Source organism: Hemiscyllium ocellatum, chromosome 8 (assembly GCF_020745735.1).
Source record: "Hemiscyllium ocellatum isolate sHemOce1 chromosome 8, sHemOce1.pat.X.cur, whole genome shotgun sequence".
Classification (NCBI taxonomy): domain Eukaryota; kingdom Metazoa; phylum Chordata; class Chondrichthyes; order Orectolobiformes; family Hemiscylliidae; genus Hemiscyllium; species Hemiscyllium ocellatum.
The window spans coordinates 28,953,712-28,973,301 of NC_083408.1; the positions used below are offsets into that span (position 1 = coordinate 28,953,712).

At 41.7% G+C, this 19,590-nt stretch overlaps 1 protein-coding gene across 4 annotated transcripts in view; it reads left to right on the forward strand.

Annotated features, from left to right (window-relative positions):
- Positions 1 to 19,590, forward strand: part of LOC132818086 (calpain-3-like) — a 115,990-nt gene that overhangs the window by 84,574 nt on the left and 11,826 nt on the right. For 2 of the 4 annotated variants that reach the window (XM_060828751.1, XM_060828753.1), the window contains 6 exons: positions 4,726 to 4,815; positions 6,363 to 6,440; positions 7,661 to 7,718; positions 11,220 to 11,281; positions 15,788 to 15,856; positions 18,603 to 18,681. In XM_060828751.1, coding sequence (XP_060684734.1) covers positions 4,726 to 4,815; positions 6,363 to 6,440; positions 7,661 to 7,718; positions 11,220 to 11,281; positions 15,788 to 15,856; positions 18,603 to 18,681 — 436 coding nt within the window. The remainder of the gene's footprint in view (positions 1 to 4,725; positions 4,816 to 6,362; positions 6,441 to 7,660; positions 7,719 to 11,219; positions 11,282 to 15,787; positions 15,857 to 18,602; positions 18,682 to 19,590) is intronic. The other 2 variants (XM_060828752.1, XM_060828754.1) reach the window with 1 other exon arrangement.

Below are 19,590 nucleotides of genomic sequence, written 5' to 3' on the forward strand. Positions count from 1 at the left end.
GCACGTTCTCCCTGTGTCTGCGTGGGTTTCCTCCGGGTGCTCCGGTTTCCTCCCACAGTCACAAAGATGTGCGGGTCAGGTGAATTGGCCAAGCTAAATTGCCCATAGTGTTAGGTAAGGGGTAAATGTAGGGGTATGGGTGGGTTGCGCTTCGGCGGGTCGGTGTGGACTTGTTGGGCCGAAGGGCCTGTTTCCACACTGTAAGTCTAATCTAAGACAAATGATTGCTCAGTCCCACTCGACAAAGCCATCGGAAAATGTAAATGTTGTACCTGGGGTTGAGAAACACAAACTGGATGAGGCTGAGTTATTCTAACAATCTATAGCTTATGCGGAAGCTTGACTTGACATTGAATGCCAAAGACTCGGTAGGGTGGCATGGTGGCTCAGTGGTTGGCACTGCAGCCTCACAGCGCCAGGGTCCTGGGTTTGATTCCAGCCTTGGGACACTGTCTGTGTGGAGGTTGCACATTCTCCTCCTGTCTCCGTGGGTTTCCTCCGGGTGTTCCGATTTCCTCCCACAATCCAAAGATGTGCAGGTCAGGTGAATTGGCCACACAAAGTTGCCCATAGTGGTCGGTGCATCGGTCAGGGCTAAATATAGGGTTGGGGAATGGGTCTGGATGGGTTACTCTTCGGAGGGTCAGTGTGGACTTGTTGGGCTGAAGGACCTGTTTCCATTCTGTAAGGATTCTAATCTGACACAAATAGCTCCTTTAGAACTAACTTGTTGAACACATGGTGGCAGTCAGTAAAATTATAGATCTCTATTTGTAAAATGGAGAAAAGAGCATTTAAATTGGATTGGTTCTATTTCCTACTTTGTTTTCACTCATTTCACGTGACTGTTATTGGTGACTGATGTGGTGCCCACTGCTCTCAATGGGGAACCTCATACAGAAGTGCTAATCTGGGTCCTGTGATGTCAATAACATATTTTAATCTCTTTCTGAAGCAGTGAAATGTTTCCAAAACTAGTAAAGTGCTTTTCTTAGTTCGGCCCAGTTTCGATTAGACAGATAATTTGTGGCCTATAAATCAAATCTTGGATTGAAAATACCTCAGGCTTGAAAATTCAAACAATACGCTCCATGAAATGTATTTCATCTGATAATGCACCTCAACAACTTTAAAAGTATTCAAGTTGCACAGGATTTGTCGATGCTGAATGTGTTAATGTAACTACAGTATCCTTTTCCTGTTCTTTTTCTCCCATGTTCTGAGTGAAAGAGTTTCAGACCAGGAGAGGAAGGGAGGGAGGGGGAGACAGAGATAGAGAGAGAGAGTCGGAAAGAAGGGAATGAAGGGAAGGAGACAGGAAGACAGAGTCAGACAAAGGAGAGGAAGAGGGGATCGAGCAAGAGAGAGAAAGAGACAGTCAGACTGTTGGAGAGAGTTTCTGCCCAATCATCTTCTGTTGGCTCAGCTGCAGGTATGTGAGCTGTCCCATTCTTTGCTGTCGTATGTTTTGTTGGAATATGATATCTGAAAGCTTTTATAAGAATGTGGTAATGCTGTCAGTTAATTATGAGGAGCACAGAAAGTTGTGTGGATGAGGTTGCTACTTTGCAGATGGGTAAGATACCTTTGCCTCATGAGCATAGGATACATTCAATACAGAAACAAATCTGCCTTCAGCAAACTTGGGATCAAAGCATTGATTACAGCAAGACTGCCTGCATTTTTATGTGCAAGAACCTGCAGCTACAAAAGACATTTTTGATTTTGTGATTTGAAGCAGCTTCCATTTTTGTCTGACTCGCTCGATCCTCTCTTCCTCACCCTCTGTCTGACTCTCTGTTCCTCTTTCTTTCCCTTCATTCCCCTCTGTTTGACTCTCTCTCCCGCTCCCTCCCTCTCCCTCTGAATCTCTCTCCAACTATCTTGTTCCCTCCCTCACTCCCTCTCACTCTGTCTGACTGTCTCTCTCGCTCCTTCCCTCTCTCTCCAACAGTCTGACTCTCTCTTTCTCTCTCTGTCTCTCGCTTGATCCCCTCTTCCTCTCCTTTGTCTGACTATGTCTTCCTGCCTCCTTCCCTTGTTCCCTTCTGTCTGACTCACTCTCTCTTTCTCTCTCTCTCTCTCTCTCCATCTCTATCTATCTCTGTCTCCCCCTCCCTCCCTCCCTCTCCTGGTCTGAAACTCTTTCCAACTATCTCGCTCCCTCACTCCCTCACACACTGCATGACTCTCTTTCTGTCCTTGACTATAAACCCAAAGAGTCTTAAATCTAAAGACCCCTCAACCCAAAACCCAAAATATGACTTTGTCCCTGCCTCTCAAAATATTAAGGTTTTCTTCCTCAAATACCATTTTATGGGTTGTCTTAGAAATACTTGGCCCATGGATGGCTAACTTTGGACTTTCTGTTTGCCAGCAAACAGTAGAAATGAGTGCCACTGAGTGGTACATCCTTGCATGCTGCTAGGAAATTGAGTCCCAGCTGTATGCTTTCAAGCCTAGTTTCAAATTAGTTTTGGACAGGTTTCATTCTGGAATTGGACTCATAGGATTCTTGTTAATAAATCATTTTCTGATACAATTCCCCTCCCCTCCCATTTTGCGTTGCTGCTACAACGTGTGTTAGTGCTGAACACCAATGTGATTCAGAGCGAACACTGTGTTTCCAGCTTGAGGAGCTTTGGATCTGAGTTGAGGAGCTGGAACCTAAACTGCATATATTGTGCCAGATCAGGGAAGGGAAAAGTTACCTGCTCCAGAGGGCAATCACACCACTCAGACTAAGTAATGTGATCAGACACAGGACTGTTGAGGAATTTCATATCCTGAAGTTGTCCAACAGTTATAAGATTCTTGCAAACTGCAGACCAGAGTTGAACCATTTGGGAGGATGAGCAAACTGACCACGGCACCTTTGTGCAAGGAAGCATTGAAATGATTGGAGGAAATAGGAATGTTGTTGTGATAGGTAACAGTACAATGAGAAGAATAGATACTCTTCAGCAGTGAACGGGATTCCCGAATGGTGTGTTCCTTCTCAGTGTCAGGCTTAAGGACATCTCCTTGAGGCTAAGGAAAGAATCCAGTCGTCATCATCTACGTTTGTGGAGAAAGTGAGTACTGCAGATGCTGGAGATCAGAGTTGAGAGTGTGATGCTGAAAATCACAGCAGGTCAGACAGTATCTGACGAGTGGAGAATTGACGTTTTGGGAGTAAGCCCTTCCTCATTCCTGATGAAGGGCATATGCCTGAAATGTCAAAAATTCCTGCTCCTTGGATGTTTCCTGACCTGCTGTGTTTTTCCAGAACCACACTCTCAACTCATCCGTGTATGTACCAATGACATTGGTAGGACTAGAATGAGGTATTGCTGAAAGATCTTAAATAGGGGATAAATTTAAAAAAACAGAACCACCAAAGTAATAAACTCTGGATTACTATCTAAACCATGGGCAAACTAGCAAAGGGTGAGTAAAGTCAAGGAGTTAAATATGTACCTCAAAGATTAGTGTGAGTGGAATGACTTTTGGTTCATGGAGCCGTACTGGGGTAGAATGGAGCTGTTCTGGTCAGATAGGCTTTGCTTGAATTGTGCTGGAACCATGTCCTGGTGAATTGAATATCTCGGACTGTAGAGAGGGCTTTAAACTAGTTAGATAGTGGGGGAATGGTTTGAGAGAGGGGAAACGTGGGCTTGCAAATCAAAAAGAACTGGCAGCATTACAGAGAAGCCATTTGGATAATAAAACCCAGAGTCGGGCAGCAAGACACTGAGTACACATACAGAAAACAGAAGTTAATAGGATCCAAAGGGGGATAAATGTTAAAAAGACAAAATTAGTGGCTGTTTACTTTAATGCACATGGTATTCGGGACAAAATAAATTAATTAATGGCAGAAATACAGGTTTACAGATATGATCTAAAAGTCATTATGGAGTCGTGGTTACAAGGAGATCAGAACTAGGAAATAAATATTCAGTTTTATGTCAACTTCCATGTTAACTACGCTGGGGACCTAATAGCATATTTAAGAAAGTGGCTGAAGTTTCCAGATTGCAGTGCATGCTTGTAAATGCCTCTGTTTTATAACATGCACATCTTTATAAAACCTTATCTATAATGCCTCCCTCCTCATGGAACACACTTAATCTCTGATTTGGAGTCAAGTCTTGGTTTCTCTAAAGCAGCTTTCTATTGGTCCTATAAGTCTTGTGGCTAAGCACACATGCGGAACTGTTAGAACATAGCTTCTTGCTTAGGAAGGAGAAGCATTCAGTCTCAATATAGAGAGGCAGGAGGAGAGAAAACTCTAAAAGTGTTCAACCACCTCAAAGAAATCGCTTCCTCACCTGAAATGTGGCTGTCTTTCTTAAATGGGTACGTTTATTTTCAGTTAATTTTTTTCTGACATTTCCCTTCGGTACTTGATCCTTTCTTCTGTGGGTCAGGTACTGCAGTTATCAGGTGCCTTTCACTACCTCACCAAAGTGAATTTGGATGATGAGAGTTGTCAGGGGTTCCCAATTTTCCCCAGCACTAAGCTAGTGATAGTCAACTTCAGAACTGCCTGGTTAAGACCAGTCAGCTCAATGCACATTGATCAATGAAGGCACTTTCCTGCTGTTATGGGTCATCTGCTCATTCTGCTAAATCAACTGAAGCAGAACTCGAGTCATTGTACTTCAAGGCACCTGTCAAAACAATACTGCATCTCTAGCAATCTCCATTTTATTATATGTAACAACTCCTTCTTTCCTCTAGCCAATCATCTTTGTTTCTGATAGAAGTAAGAACACTGTAGACTCGAGGACGGCGAAGGAGAAAAAAGCAGAAGACATGAGAAAAGCCAAGGTTTTTCCATGTATTAGCATGGCTTGGACTGTAATAGCCTGAAATCAGTGAAATATGCTATGCACTGCTCTTTGCCATTCACAATGGACTTTAAATAGTAGAGAGACACTTATACTGAAAATCCTGACACACAAAATGGTGTATGACAGATTTCAAGAGCCTCAGGGCAAACTCATATCTTTGAATTTTCTTTGAGGATAGAAATTGTGGTCCAAATAAATATGGGGATTTTGAAATGCATCTGTGAATGAACAAATGGGAAAGAATTAGAAGGTGCTTGATGTATGGGAAGAAAATGGGGCTGGAGGGAATTAATTCATCTCACCAGGTTAGTCTCTTAGAGAGGGACCACTGAGACCTGACTTGGAGAGAGGTACTCTCACCAGCAGGAACTCATTTCTAGATTCAGTCGCACCGATTTGATATATTGCCAAGATAGAGACAGTCTCATTAGCAGGAACCAATTCCTAGATAGAGAGAGTGTCACCAACAGGAACTCATTCCTAGTTAGAGACAGCCTCACCAAAAGAACCTGATTCTTGGAGAGAGAGGAAATAACTAGTAGGTCCTTACTCCTAGGGGAAGACTATCACATGAAAAGGTCTTTACCTCCTACAGCTCGACAGTCTCACCACAGGATCTGACTCCTACAGAGACAGTCACAACAGTAAAGCTGAATTCTAGGAAAAGAGGGACACACACACACCATATTACCAACAGAACCTGACTTCTGATAGGATACATTGACAGCAAATGTGGTTAGAGTTTTAAACATAAGGGCTATTGCCAGAATGTTCCTTTATATGGTCCTGATTATGAGGCATGTTTGTTAAAGGGAATTTTTAATGAAAAATTTCCTTATATAGAATTGACTCTGCATCCTTCAATCCTTTCTTATGAATTTATCAGTCAGACGTGATAAAAATACAAATAGTAATCTTCTATTATGGCTGAAAAGCTGGATTTCAATGAATAAATGATATCTTTAAGGCAATGCAGTTAGAACAGTTCTGCTTGTGCATGCTGGGAAAGAGGTTACATGCTTGTCTGTACTTCGGCTTGAGAAAGAAAACTGTCAGTGTGCAGGCGCATGATGATTTGAAGCTGATCTGCAGCATAGCCTGGACTTTTGTAGATGGTGCAATTAAAAATGAGAAACATGAGCAGCTAAAGTAACCCAATGTTTGATTGGTTTGGAATATTAACCTTACACTGCAAGTAATGTTTTCTGTCAGATTATAAATGTGCTTCTGGCTGCTTAAAACTAGTGCAATAAAAGAATTATTGAATAGAACTGTCATGTGGTCTTCTATGGGGTTACCTGTTGGTATGCTGACCATCAGCATTTGCCAGATCTGACCATCAGAGGCCTTTTGAGTAACCAGCCATTACAGGCTTGTCAACAGGGCACAATGCAGGCTTTTAACAATATTAGAACTGCTCATACTAGTTGCTGTCTTTGATTATTTTTACACTTATTGCAATTAGCTTTTGATACAAATGGCGTTTCTGAGATGCTAAGTGATTAAGTTTCTTTCCATTGTCAGCCTTTGTCAACAATAGCTCAGGAGGAGACTGAGGAAGACCTCCAGTTCCGCCGTATTTTTGAACAGATTTCAGGAGATGTAAGTATTACTGACTGCTATTAGCACTTCCTTCCAGTGAGGTTGGGGCCAGAACCTGGTTCCCAAGATGGAAGTGGCACCAGAGACCTGGGGACTGCAAATGTTACACCCATATTCAGAAAAGAGGAGCAGGTTAAAGTTGGCAAACATGACAAATCATTGGTTGGGCAATTTTAAAGACAAAATTTCCAAGATAAATTGATTATCACTTGGAAAATTATGTGTTGACAAATAACATCTGGCTAAGAATTGTTAAAAAGACAATTGATGTTTCACCAACTTGATTGAGTTCTGTGATATATATTAGTGATGCATGCATCTAAGTTTACAAATGACAGACAGAAATGATGTAAGTAGTGACAGAGTTCAGGATGATATAGACTGGTGAAATAAGCAAATACATGCTTAGTGAAATGTAATGTCATGAAATATGAGGTCTTGGACTTGATAGAAATAAGATGAAAAGGCAATCTTAACTAACAGCATAATCTTAATGGGGTTGCAGAAATCAGCAGTTACCCGGGCATCAGTTGATGATACTGGTTGAGGTATTACTGCTGTCAGTCGATTGATGTTCTTGTCATTACCTTGATAGAATTATTGAATATTTCCCCCAAGTGGCAGATGTTGTCAAATTATTGTTTTTCATGACTAACAGGCCTAACGTACGAGGAACGGCTGAGGATCCTGGGATTGTATTCATTGGAGTTTAGAAGATTAAGGGGAGATCTAATAGAAACTTAGAAGATAATACATGGCTTGGAAAGGGTGGACGCTAGGAAATTGTTTCCATTAGGCAAGGAGACTAGAACCCATGGACACAGCCTTAGAATTAGAGGGGGTAAATTCAGAACAGAAATGCGGAGACATTTCTACTGCCAGAGAGTGGTGGGCCTGTGGAATTCATTGCCGCAGAATGCATTGGAGGCCGGGACGCTAAATGTCTTCAAGGCAGAGGTTGATAAATTCTTGATGTCACAAGGAATTAAGGGCTACAGGGAGAATGCGGGAGTTGAAATGCCCATCAGCCATGATTGAATGGCGGAGTGGACTCGATGGACCGAATGGCCTTACTTCCACTCCTATGTCTTATGGTCTTAAAGGAAAGTTTATTATTGTTTCAAAGTAACAAGAAATGCTGCAGAGCTGTAGTGGAGGAAGGACAAACTCTGAACTTAAGTTTGTAACAAAATGTAAGTGTTTTATTTTGTTCACCACAGGACATGCAGATCTCTGCGTTGGAAATGAAGAATATCCTAAACCGTGTTGTTAAAAAACGTAAGTACCGATTAAACCAGAAACCTGATTGGTAGAATAAAGTTGTTTGTGATAATGCCAAATGTATGCAACGTTACCTCAGATGTTGAACTATGTTTCATTTGCGTGATGGCTTTGGTGACATTCTAATTCACTTGTTTCATCTATGATATCTGGTCAGCGCTGGCTGGAACTGGAGACATTGCCCATTGAAACTGTCCTTGTGAAAGGCTAGTGAGCCACCTCTTGAACTGATGCATTTAGGTAGTGCAGGTAATGGATTTGTAGGCTATCCCTCATTTCAACACTGACATCTATTCTGGGTTGTGAGTCTAGAGTCACATCATCATAGAGTCATATAGCATGGAAACAGACCCTTTGGCCCAACTCATCCATGCCAAGCAGGTTTCCTAAACTGAACTATTTCCATTTGCCTGTTTTTGGCCCAAATCCCTCTAAACCTTTCCTGTCCATGTACTTGTTCAAATGTCTTTTAAATGTTGTAATTTTGCTCCTACCACTTTCTCTGGCAGCGCATTCATATAGGCACCACACTCTGTGTGAAAAGGTTGCCCCTCAGGTCCCTTTTAAATCTTTCTCCTCTCATCTTAAATCTATGCCTTTTAGTTTTGGACTGCCCTACCCTGGGGAAAAGACCAAGCTATTCACCCTATCTATGCCTTGTGATTTTATGCACCTCTGAAAGGTCGCCTTTTATGCTCCAGGGAAAATAGTCCTAACCGATCCAACCTCTCCTATGACTCAAACCCTCCATTGCAACATCCATGCAAATCATTTTTGCACCCTTTCCAGTTTAATAACATCCTTCTTATAGCAGGGCAACCAAAATTGTATGTAGTATTCCAAATGTGGCCTTACCAATGTCTCATACTGCTGTTATGGGTTTCTATGGGGTTTTAGACACATAGGGCGGAACATTTTGCCCATCGTGTTAGGTGCATTAGTCAGAAGGAAATGGGTGAAGGAAATGGGTCTTCAAAGGGTTGGTGGGAATTGGTTAGGCCGAAAGGCCTGTTTCCACACTTGTAGGGAAGCTAATTTAATCTCATGATGCAGTGGGATTTAGAGGGTGGGATTTGTTTCCGTTTCTTTTGTATTGTCATTCTGCCTCATCATTCAGACATTTGGACTGAAAGCTTGATAAAAAAGATATCAATATTTTGAACATTTGGGAGAAAGTTCCTCCCAATGATCATATTAATTCTGTCTTGCTTGTAGGAGAGCTTCAGTGACTTTTTGTAGCATTTTCTCCCCCGCCGAACACTGACAGTTGGAGAGTTGAGAAAACAGACAGAGATGCTTTTCCGCCATTCGGACAGTGGTTGATTTTCATGAGTTTTGCCTGAATACTTGCAAAAGCTGGCTGCCAATTGACATGGCAAAGCCATTGCTGATGGGATTTCTCTAGTGCTAGTAGGTTTGAGATTCTTGTTCCCTGTGTGGATGAGAGTAGCGACTGTGGAGAGAATGAGCAACTTGACCACAGCAGGGATGAAAAAACAGGAAACTTTAGACCACCTCCATCATCGATAAGATTTTCGAGACCATTATTAGTAATATTGCAGAGTGCATGTTAAAATAGGGCTGAGTCAGCATGGCTTTATCAGTTGCGATCATGCCTGACAAATCTGTTCGAATTCTTTGAGGAGGTAATGAGCAAGTTAGATTTTAGAAGAACCAGTACTCATGATCCATTTGGATTTTCAGAAGGCCTTGGCAAGACGTCTTACAGGAAAATGTTAAATAAGAGCCCACTTTGTTAGAGGCAGGGTACTGGCATGGATAGAGGATTGACTGACTGGCAGAAGGCAGAGAGTGAGGACAAAGGGATTTTGTTTCAGTTTAGCAGCAAGTGACTAGTGGAGTTCAGCAGGGGTCAGTGTTGAGACCACAATTATTCATGTAATACATTAACGATCTAAATGAAAAAAACAAAGGGCATTGTTACTAGGGATAGGTGGATAGACTGGTGGTGTTGAGGAAGTGGGCAGACTGAAGAAAGACTTGGACAGGTGAGAAGAGAGGGCAAAGAAGTGTTAGATGGAATACAATGTGGGAAAGTATGAGGTAATGCACTTTGGTTGGAAGAATAGAGGCATAAGCTATTTTCTAAAAGGGAAAGACTCCAGAAATCTGAAGCATCAAGGGACTTGGTTCAGGATTCTGCAAAGGTTAACATGCAGGATCAATTGTCAGGTACGAAGACAAATGTAATATCAGCATTCATTTCAAGAGGGCAGGAATACAAGACACGAGATGTACTGCTGAGGCTGTATAAGGTTCTGGTCAAATGACATTTGGAATATAGTTTTGAGCCCCATTTCAAAGAAAGAATATATTAGTTTTGGAGCAGCTTTACAATAATGATCCTGGGGATGAAAGACTTGTCATAAGAGGAGTCGTTGAGGACTCTCGGTCTGTATTCAATGGATTTCAGAAAAATGAGGAGGGATCTGATTGAAACTTACAGAATAATGAGAAGCCTGGATAGAATGAACATGGAGAAGATTTTCCACTCGTAGGAGAGACCAAATCCTGATAGCACAGCTTCAGAGTGAAGGGATGATCCTTGAGAACTGAGCCAGAGTGGTTAATCTGTGGAACTCTTTACCAGAGAGGCCTGTGGAACCAAATCATTGACTCTACTTAAGACAGATCATTTCTTGATTGATAAGGGAATCAATGGTTATGGGGAGAAGGCAGGGAAATGGAAACATATCAGCCATGATCAAATAGTGCAGCAATAGGCCGAATGGTCTAAATTTGCTCCTGTATTTTAGGCTCTTACAGTGGTTGTATTTATCGCTGGTACATAGTCCAAGTCTCCATGTTAATACAGGGGTGTGGTGATGCCAACAGTTCTGTAAACTGGGACCTATGGTGGCTTGCAGAGGGTTCGGTTGTCAAGCACTCAGTGCTTCAGTTTGTAGAACACTGAGCTGGTGCAGCTGATCCAGTGTTGGATTTTCTCATCTGTGGCAGCCCTTGAAAGGTTACTACAATTATAACATTCCAAATTAACAACATTCCAAATTACTTAATTCACTATAAAGTTCTTTGGGATCTCCTGAGGGTGTATTAAGCTCTGTATAAATTCTCTTCTTTCTTTATATTTTTGCCATCACGGAACAAGTTGATTAGTGAAAAAAAATGAACAGTTAAGGTTCCCCCAAAGAGTCCGTGGAACATTGGTAGTGCCCTACCTATGAGCCAATAGGTCTGGATTCAATTCCTAACTGCCTAAGAGATGTGTCATTTTGTGACTGAAAAGGGGCCCTTTAATGTATTATTGGTTCAAGGTGCACTGTTAAAAGGACCTGCAAACTGTATAGGAATGTCACTATAATACATATAGGCAGTGGGATGCTCCAGACTTTATGAGAGGAGGTTTGCACTCCTACTGTTCTCTGTTCCTTTTCCCTTTCATTCCTTTCCATAATATTAATTTTTTTTTGATGCATAATTCACTGATTGTGAATAATAGATGTTCTTTCTCCTCAGACAAAATGAAAACCGAAGGGTTCAGTCTTGAGTCTTGTCGTAGTATGGTTGCCCTCATGGATGTATCCTTTCTCCTTCTCTGTTACATGCATTTTTTTAATATATAGGTGCTTGTCTAAGGCATGTTTACCTTCACTTCAAACTCAACAAAATGTCTTGAGGATTCAATGATGCAAGTTGGTTAGAGGTGTGTCATTAACTCCTTAGAAGACTTAAGGGAACAGTGCATAGAACATAGAACATAGAACATAGAAGGATACAGCGCAGTACAGGCCCTTCGGCCCTCGATGTTGCGCCGACCGAATCCTACCTAACCTATACTAGCCCAATAACTTCCAAATGCCTATCCAATGCCCGCTTAAATGACCATAAAGAAGGAGAGTTCACCACTGATACGGGCAGGGCATTCCATGAACTCACAACCCGCTGTGTGAAGAATCTACCCCTAACATCTGTCCTATACCTACCACCCCTTAATTTAAAGCTATGTCCCCTAGTAACACCTGACTCCATTAGCGGTAAAAGGTTCTTAGTATCTACCCTATCTAAACCCCTAATCATCTTATACACTTCTATCAGATCTCCCCTAAACCTTCTCTTCTCCAATGAGAACAGCCCCAAGTGCCTCAGCCTTTCCTCATAAGATTTTCCTACCATTCCAGGCAACATCCTGGTAAACCTCCTCTGCACTCGTTCTAAAGCTTCCACATCCTTCCTATAGTATGGCGACCAAAACTGCACACAATACTCCAGATGAGGCCTCACCAGAGTCTTATACAACTGCAACATGACCTCAGGACTCCGGAACTCAATTCCTCTGCCAATAAAGCCCAGTACACCATATGCCTTCCTCACAGCACTATTTACCTGGGTGGCAACTTTCAGAGATCTGTGTACATAGACACCAAGATCCCTCTGCTCATCCACACTACCAAGTAGCCTACCATTAGCCCAGTAATCCATCATCTTGTTATTCCTACCAAAGTGAACGACTTCGCACTTAGCTACATTGAATTCCATTTGCCACATTTCCGCCCAGCTCTGCAACTTATCTATATCCCGCTGTAACCTACCACTTCCTTCCTCACTATCCACAACTCCACCGACTTTCGTGTCATCCGCAAACTTGCTTACCCAGCTTTCAAGTCCTTCCTCTAGATCATTTATAAAGATAACAAAAAGCAATGGTCCCAAAACAGATCCTTGTGGTACACCGCTAGTAACTGCGCTCCAAGATGAACATAATCCATCAACTACTACCCTCTGTCTCCTTCCAGCCAGCCAATTCCTAATCCAAACCTCTAATGTATCCTCAATGCCATACCTCCGAAGTTTTAGCATTAGCCTACCATGGGGAACCTTATCGAATGCCTTACTAAAATCCATATACACAACATCTACTGCTTTACCCTCATCCACTTCCTTAGTCACCTTCTCAAAGAACTCAATAAGGTTTGTGAGGCACGACCTGCCCTTCACAAAACCATGCTGGCTATCCCTGATCACGTTATTCCTACCCAGATGTTCATAAATCTTATCCCTTACCATTCTCTCTAAGACTTTGCCCACCACTGAAGTCAGACTCACTGGCCTATAGTTACTAGGGCTATCCCTACTCCCTTTCTTGAACAATGGGACCACATTCGCTATCCTCCAGTCCTCTGGTACTATTCCCGTTGACAATGACGACATAAAAATCCAGGCCAATGGCTCTGCTATCTCCTCCCTAGCTTCCCATAGGATCCTGGGGTAAATGCCATCAGGCCCAGGAGACTTATCTATATTCATCCTTTCCAATATTCCCAAAACCTCTTCCCTGCATATTTCCAGGGCATCCATTCTAATTATTTGTGATTCCATATTCACATCAGCAACAGTGTCCTGTTCCTGAGTGAATGCTGATGAAAAGTACTGATTTAATGTCTCTCCAATCTCCTCCGCCTCCACACACAACTTCCCACTACTATCCTTGACTGGACCGATACCTACCCTAGTCATCCTTTTATTCTTGACATACCTATAGAAAGCCTTTGGGTTTTCCCTAATCCTACCAGCTAAAGACTTTTCATGTCCCCTTCTCGCTTCTCTTAGCTCCCTCTTTAGCTCCTTCCTGGCTACCTTATAACTCTCAATCGCCCCTACTGAACCTTCACGCCTCATTTTTACATATGCCGCCTTCTTCCCTTTCACAAGGGACTCCAATTCCTTACTAAACCACGGCTGCCTCACAAGGCCCTTTACACCATGCCTGACTGGTACATACCTATCGAGGACACGCAGTAGCTGCTCCTTGAACAATCCCCACATCTCATTAGTGTTCTTCTCTTGAAGCCTGTTTTTCCAATCCACACATCCTAAGTCATGCCTCACTGCATCATAATTTCCCTGCCCCCAGCTATAGCTCTTGCCCTGCGGCGCACGATTATCCCTCTCCATCACTAAAGTAAAAGTCACCGAGTTGTGGTCACTGTCCCCGAAGTGCTCACCTACCTCCAAGTCTAACACCTGGCCTGGTTCATTACCTAGAACCAAATCCAATATAGCCTCCCCTCTTGTTGGCCTGTCGACATATTGTGTCAGGAAACCCTCCTGCACACATTGTACAAACACCGACCCATCTAATGAACTCGAGCTATAGCATGATCAGCTGAAATCTGCAAAGGTCCTGTGTTAGGTTGTTGGCCAATATTGAGATAGTTATTTTCCAGGCTGGATAACCATAGGTGCTATACAATTGTTCTCAGCACCATTCTATTGGAGAAGGGATCAGCTGACCTCAATTTTGCATGTAAATAAAAATTTTGGAGTTAGCTTATGTATCCATGCAATTTTCTTTTTGGTTTGCCTTGGTTTATCTTGTTTTCTCCTCTTTCACTCTGATGGAGCTGACTTGCATTGGATCAATAGGCACTAACGAGTCTTCAGTGTCTTGCCAAGTGGCTGCTATTCATATGTGAGTCTTGTATAATTGGTGAACTGTAGGGCATATCACAGCAGAACACAAAGCAGTCCTCACCTGATTTCCATATTCATTCAATTGCTGCAGAAACTACTGGGTGACAATTGAAAGAAAGAGAAACCAGTTCCATTTCCATCTGCCACGACTGAGGATTGATGCTGATTGTAGCTAATTGCACTGCTTGTTTATGATCAATTAACTCAGCACCAGGTCAAGGCTAAGTTGAATTTATATTCATATCAAAACATTTAACCAAGTTCTTTGATCCCTTGCCTTTAACTCTGTTTCTGTTTGTTGTATTTTCACTAAAACAGTTTTTCCCTTAAAATTTGCTGATATAACTTTACTGAAGAGTACCAACAGTTAATGGAAATGTACTCATGAGATACGGCTCTTAATGCTAATGCAGTCACCTGAAATAGTAGAGTTAATCTGCAAATGTTTGTTAAAACTTTTGGGAACAAGAGCAGGCAGAATATCACAATTCCCCTAAAATAATTCAGTTTTATTGATCTCTCTTTGCCATTGTTTTTCTTTCCGGTAGGCAGCATGGCGGCTCAGTGGTTAACACTGCTGCCTCACAGCACCAGGGTCCCAGGTTCAATTCCAGCCTTGGGCAACTGTCTGGATGGAGTTTGCATGTTCTCCCTATGTCTACATGTCCAAAGATGTGCAGGGCAGGTGAATTGGCCATGCTTAATTGCCCGTGGTGTTAGGTGCATTAGTCAGAGGGGAAATGGGTCTGGGTGGGTTACTCTTTGGAGGGTCAGTGTGGACTGGTTGGGCCGAATGTGGTAATCTAATCTAAACATTGTCTTTTAAGCCTACTTTAACAATTGGCTTCAATGATCTTGCCTGGTTACTTATTTCACAACTTATTTCACAAGTACTGAGCATTTTCTTGAGGCATCTCTTACTGTAACTTCGTTGAGATTCAGGGAGCGTGAATGATTTTCTTGACCATGTTACAGTATTAGAACTGAAAAAGCCACAATTAAATTTGCTGCAAAGATATTTCTTCTTCCTGAAAACTTATTTTGACTTGCATCATCCACTGAAATGCAAAGTCATTACCATTGAAAACAAAGTCAGCTTTGTCAGTTCTGTCAATAATCCTGAAAACATCAATCAGTTCACCATGTGGCTTCCTCTTTTCCACTGAAACCAAAGCCAAATTTTTCAGTTTCCTTGCATGGTAAAGTCCAGATCTCTTCAATATCTTCATTGCTCCCCTATACCTCTTGTCAAGGACAATAATAGCTTCCTTATGATGAGGTAATCAGGTAAAGGTCTGATTAACTTATTATTTTGGAATAAGGCTAACACTTTCAATTTGTTACAGACATGGGGAATAAACTGACGGTGCAACAATCTAATACCGACTGCTATTATTTAATTATGTTCATTTGTTTGCATACTTACAAATTAAATCCAGCGGTAAATATAATCGGCCGCAGAGTCAATTTTCTGAAGAACAATATGTACTGATTTGGATGTAATATTGACACTGTCCCATCAGAAGTCAAATGTGAATGATCTCATTACCATTGCTGGACTACCACTATTTTGTATTACCTTTCGTTGTCTTCCTTAACATTACCGACGGCAGACAGATGGATCTGGAAAGCTTAATTTGATGGAATTTAAGCAGCTCTGGAGTAAGATTAAGAACTGGCAGGTATGAAGCGCTGGAGGGTTTATAAAGTTAAAAATCACACAACACCGGATTATAGTCCAACAGGTTTAATTGGAAGAACACTAGCTTTCGGAGCGACGCTCCTTCATCAGGTGATTGTCTGCATCAGGTGAAGCACAATCACCTGATGAAGGAGCGTCGCTCCGAAAGCTAGTGTTCTTCCAATTAAACCCGGTGTTGTGTGATTTTTAACTTTGTACACCCCAGTCCAACACCGGCATCTCCAAATCATGGAGGGTTCATGGTATTTATTTAATGGTGTATCATGTTTGAATTAGAATGGGTTCAACATCTTTAAAATTAGTATTTGCAAAGCATAATGCAGCCAGGTATTGCCCACTTAGGCTAACAGGACTTGTAGAAATGTTAAGCAAAAATTTGACAAGCTTCTGTCTATAATTGTAAAACTATATGGAGTCATAATTCATTGCTGCCCATTTCTAATGATTTTTTGCATTCAGCAGTGGAGGAAGTAGTCCAGATTTAGGGAGTCTTCCCCTGCCAAGACCCTTGTCCCTTCTTCACTGTCATTGAGGTCAAATAACATAGTGCGCCAGTTCTTGATCAAAGCCAATTGCAAATAATTTACCTAGTTTTTAGATTTCTAGTGGAGTTAGATTTAATGTCTGCAGCATGTAACCAGGGCTGTCCTCAGGCTCTTCTTTTTTCTGCCTGATATTTGTTTATCCCTCCATAATACAAGCATACTATTTCACAGACATCAGCAATACAAATACCACCATCACACATGTCTCTACTGCTGTCTCCACAATCACAGCCAAGCCTGAATCTGTAGTCATACCTACAGCACAGATCAGGGATTGAACCTACAACCTTCTAAGTTTAAATGGGGCAATATGACACTTTGTAGCGTGATCACACACTCGGCTGTTGAATGGGTTGTCCACCTTAGATGACACTTTTTTAAATAGTGTGAACAGTTTAAAACATAAAGCTTGAGAGAATTAACACCTTGATGCCTCATCCATGTATGAAACAATCTGACCAGATATACCAAAAAAAAGTCTGATTTGCACTCCACTTCCTTTAAAGCATGCACTGGCAGCCAGATCAGCTGGTGATTCAAGGTACAGCATCATTACAAATTAGCATCACTTAGGACTGTTAGTTGGTGTGATTGCAATTTAAAACCACTAATAAATTAAAAATCGATTGTGGTCATTCAAAGGGGCTAATCCTTGACTCTGAACTGTGACAGTCCCAATATGATAGTGAATATTCATGACCTCAATCTCATCACATATTCTGCCTCCAGTTCCTCAGACATAATTAAGAAACTGTATTCTGTCATCAGTCTCTCAGTTATGATTCTGTGACTATATTCTGGCTTCAGTTCCTGAGATATAATCCAGCAACTATTCTAGCCTTGGTTCATCATGAACATATGAATTTGGAGCTTGAGTATTTCCAGGCTTTCAACTCTACTACTCGATAAGATTGAGTGATCTGATTGTGCCTTCAACTTCATTTTCCTGTCTTACTTCTATATCTTTTTACTCCCTGATCAGTCAGGAATCTGTCAAACGCAGCTTTAAATATTTTCAATGAACCAGCCCTTGCTCTCCAGGGAAGAGAATACCACAGATCAATGAATCTCTGAGAAAGAAAACAAATCACCTTGTCACCATGTTAAATAGGACACTCCCTAGTTTTTGAACTCTGTCTCCCAATTCTAGTCTTGTAATCACGTACTGTACCTGAATGCTAATTTATTGTGATTCATGTACCAGGACACCTTTGTCCCTCCTGGTCTTGCAGTCTATCTCTATTTAAGTAATATGCTGCTTTTCTTCTTGTCAAATAGCACTACTTCACGTCTTTTGCATTATACTCCATCAATCAATTTTTAGCATACTCACTTAACCTGTTTGAATACCTTTGCAGACTTCTTATGCATACATCAGTTTATTTCTGTACCTATTTTTGTGTCATCAGCAGTTTTAGTATCCACATATTTAATCCTTTCCATCCAAGTAATTTCTGTATGTTGTATCTTGTTAAGGCCCCAACACTTGCTCTTGTGCTTTCTATAATAGCTTGCCAATCTGAGAGTTCCTCATTTATCCCTACTGTCAGTTGACATGATACAATAGCTGTTTTGTTTCCTTTGTGCCAGATGTGTAGAAGCAAGAGATATCCGAGCTCTGCAAAGCCAGGTTTCTGAAATGGCTGCCTGCTGTTCCCACATTTGGTCCCACAACGATGTTGGATAATGCATTGAACTGGGTGACAAGGAGAAACCCTAAGAGGCTGCTCAGTTCCCAAGTTCAGCTGGGCAGAAAGCCTGCTTTGGGGCTTCAGTTTTGTGTTCATTGTTTAATAAAACATAAAATATCCCTCTGGCTCTCACACACTCACTCTATGCCCCATCAATACCACCCTATACCCTGTGGTCGAGACACCAAGGACTCCAAAATCCTAATTAAATAGCCAGTTGCCCCTAGGAACTGGGAATGCATGTACCACCTCCAATCCCAGTCCCAATACCAGCTTTACAAAGATAAAAAAGGCCAGATTTTGGAGCAAGACTTGGGATTTTGATTCCTTCGGGCATTTATTGCTGCAAGAAGGTTGCTTTCTGTCATGGTGAAAATCAGAGCCAGTAACTGTACCACAACCTCATTTATCAGCTATGATTGAGTAACTGTATTTCTGGCATCATGCTCACAAAGATATGTTTTCATTATGATTTACTGATTCTTTGCAGGAAATATTTAAGGAATATGACAAGGATAATTCTGGCGTAATTGACAGCTATGAAATGCGCACAGCTGTGAATGATGCAGGTGAGTGGGAGTCGATCAGGTTTATTTATTGATGGGAGTTTGACTATTGTACATGTTTTTTTTGTTCATTCATAGGCCGTGAGCATTGCTGTCTGAGCCGCCATTGGATGCCTATCACGAGTTGCCTTAAAAAGATGTTGGTAAACTGCCTTTTTGAACTGCTACAGACCATATGCTGTAGATTGAAAACAATTCCCTTAGGGAGGGAATTCCAAGATTTTAACCCAACAACAGTGAAAGAACAGTGATGTATTTCCAAGTCAGGATGTTGAGTGGCTCAGAGGGGAACTTCCAGGTGATAGTGTTCTCATGTATCTGCTACCCTTGTCATTTTAAATGGAAGTGGGCCATGGATTTGGAAGGTACTGTCTACGTATCACACCTATAGTAAGGGTGTTCCAGAGTTTTGATCCTGTAACAGTGAAGGAACAGTGACAGATTTGCAAATAAGGTCAGTGTGTGGCTTGGAGGCCATCTGGTGGTGTTTCCTTGCATCCGCTGTCCTTGACCTTCTGGATGATGAAGATCACACATTTAGAATGTCCTATGAAAGGAGGCTTGAGGAGTTGCTGCATTGGATTTTGCATGTGGTATACATTGCTGCCACTGTGTACTGGAGGTGATGGGCGTAAATATTTACGATGTTGGTGCTGATCAAGAAATTATTTTATCTTGGATGCTGTCAAGGTTATTGGGTTCTATTAGAGCTGAACTCATCAAGTGATGAGTATTCCATCAGTGGATCCCTTGCTGCCTTGTAGATGTGGAAAGACTGTCTGGGTTCTCAGTCTCTGACCAACTCTTGTTGTCACAGTGTTTACATGGCTGGTGCTGTTTTCTGGAACTGGAGGGAAGTGTTTGGTACGACCTACCTGAGAATTTAGTATGTTTTTTTCTGTCTTGTTCTTC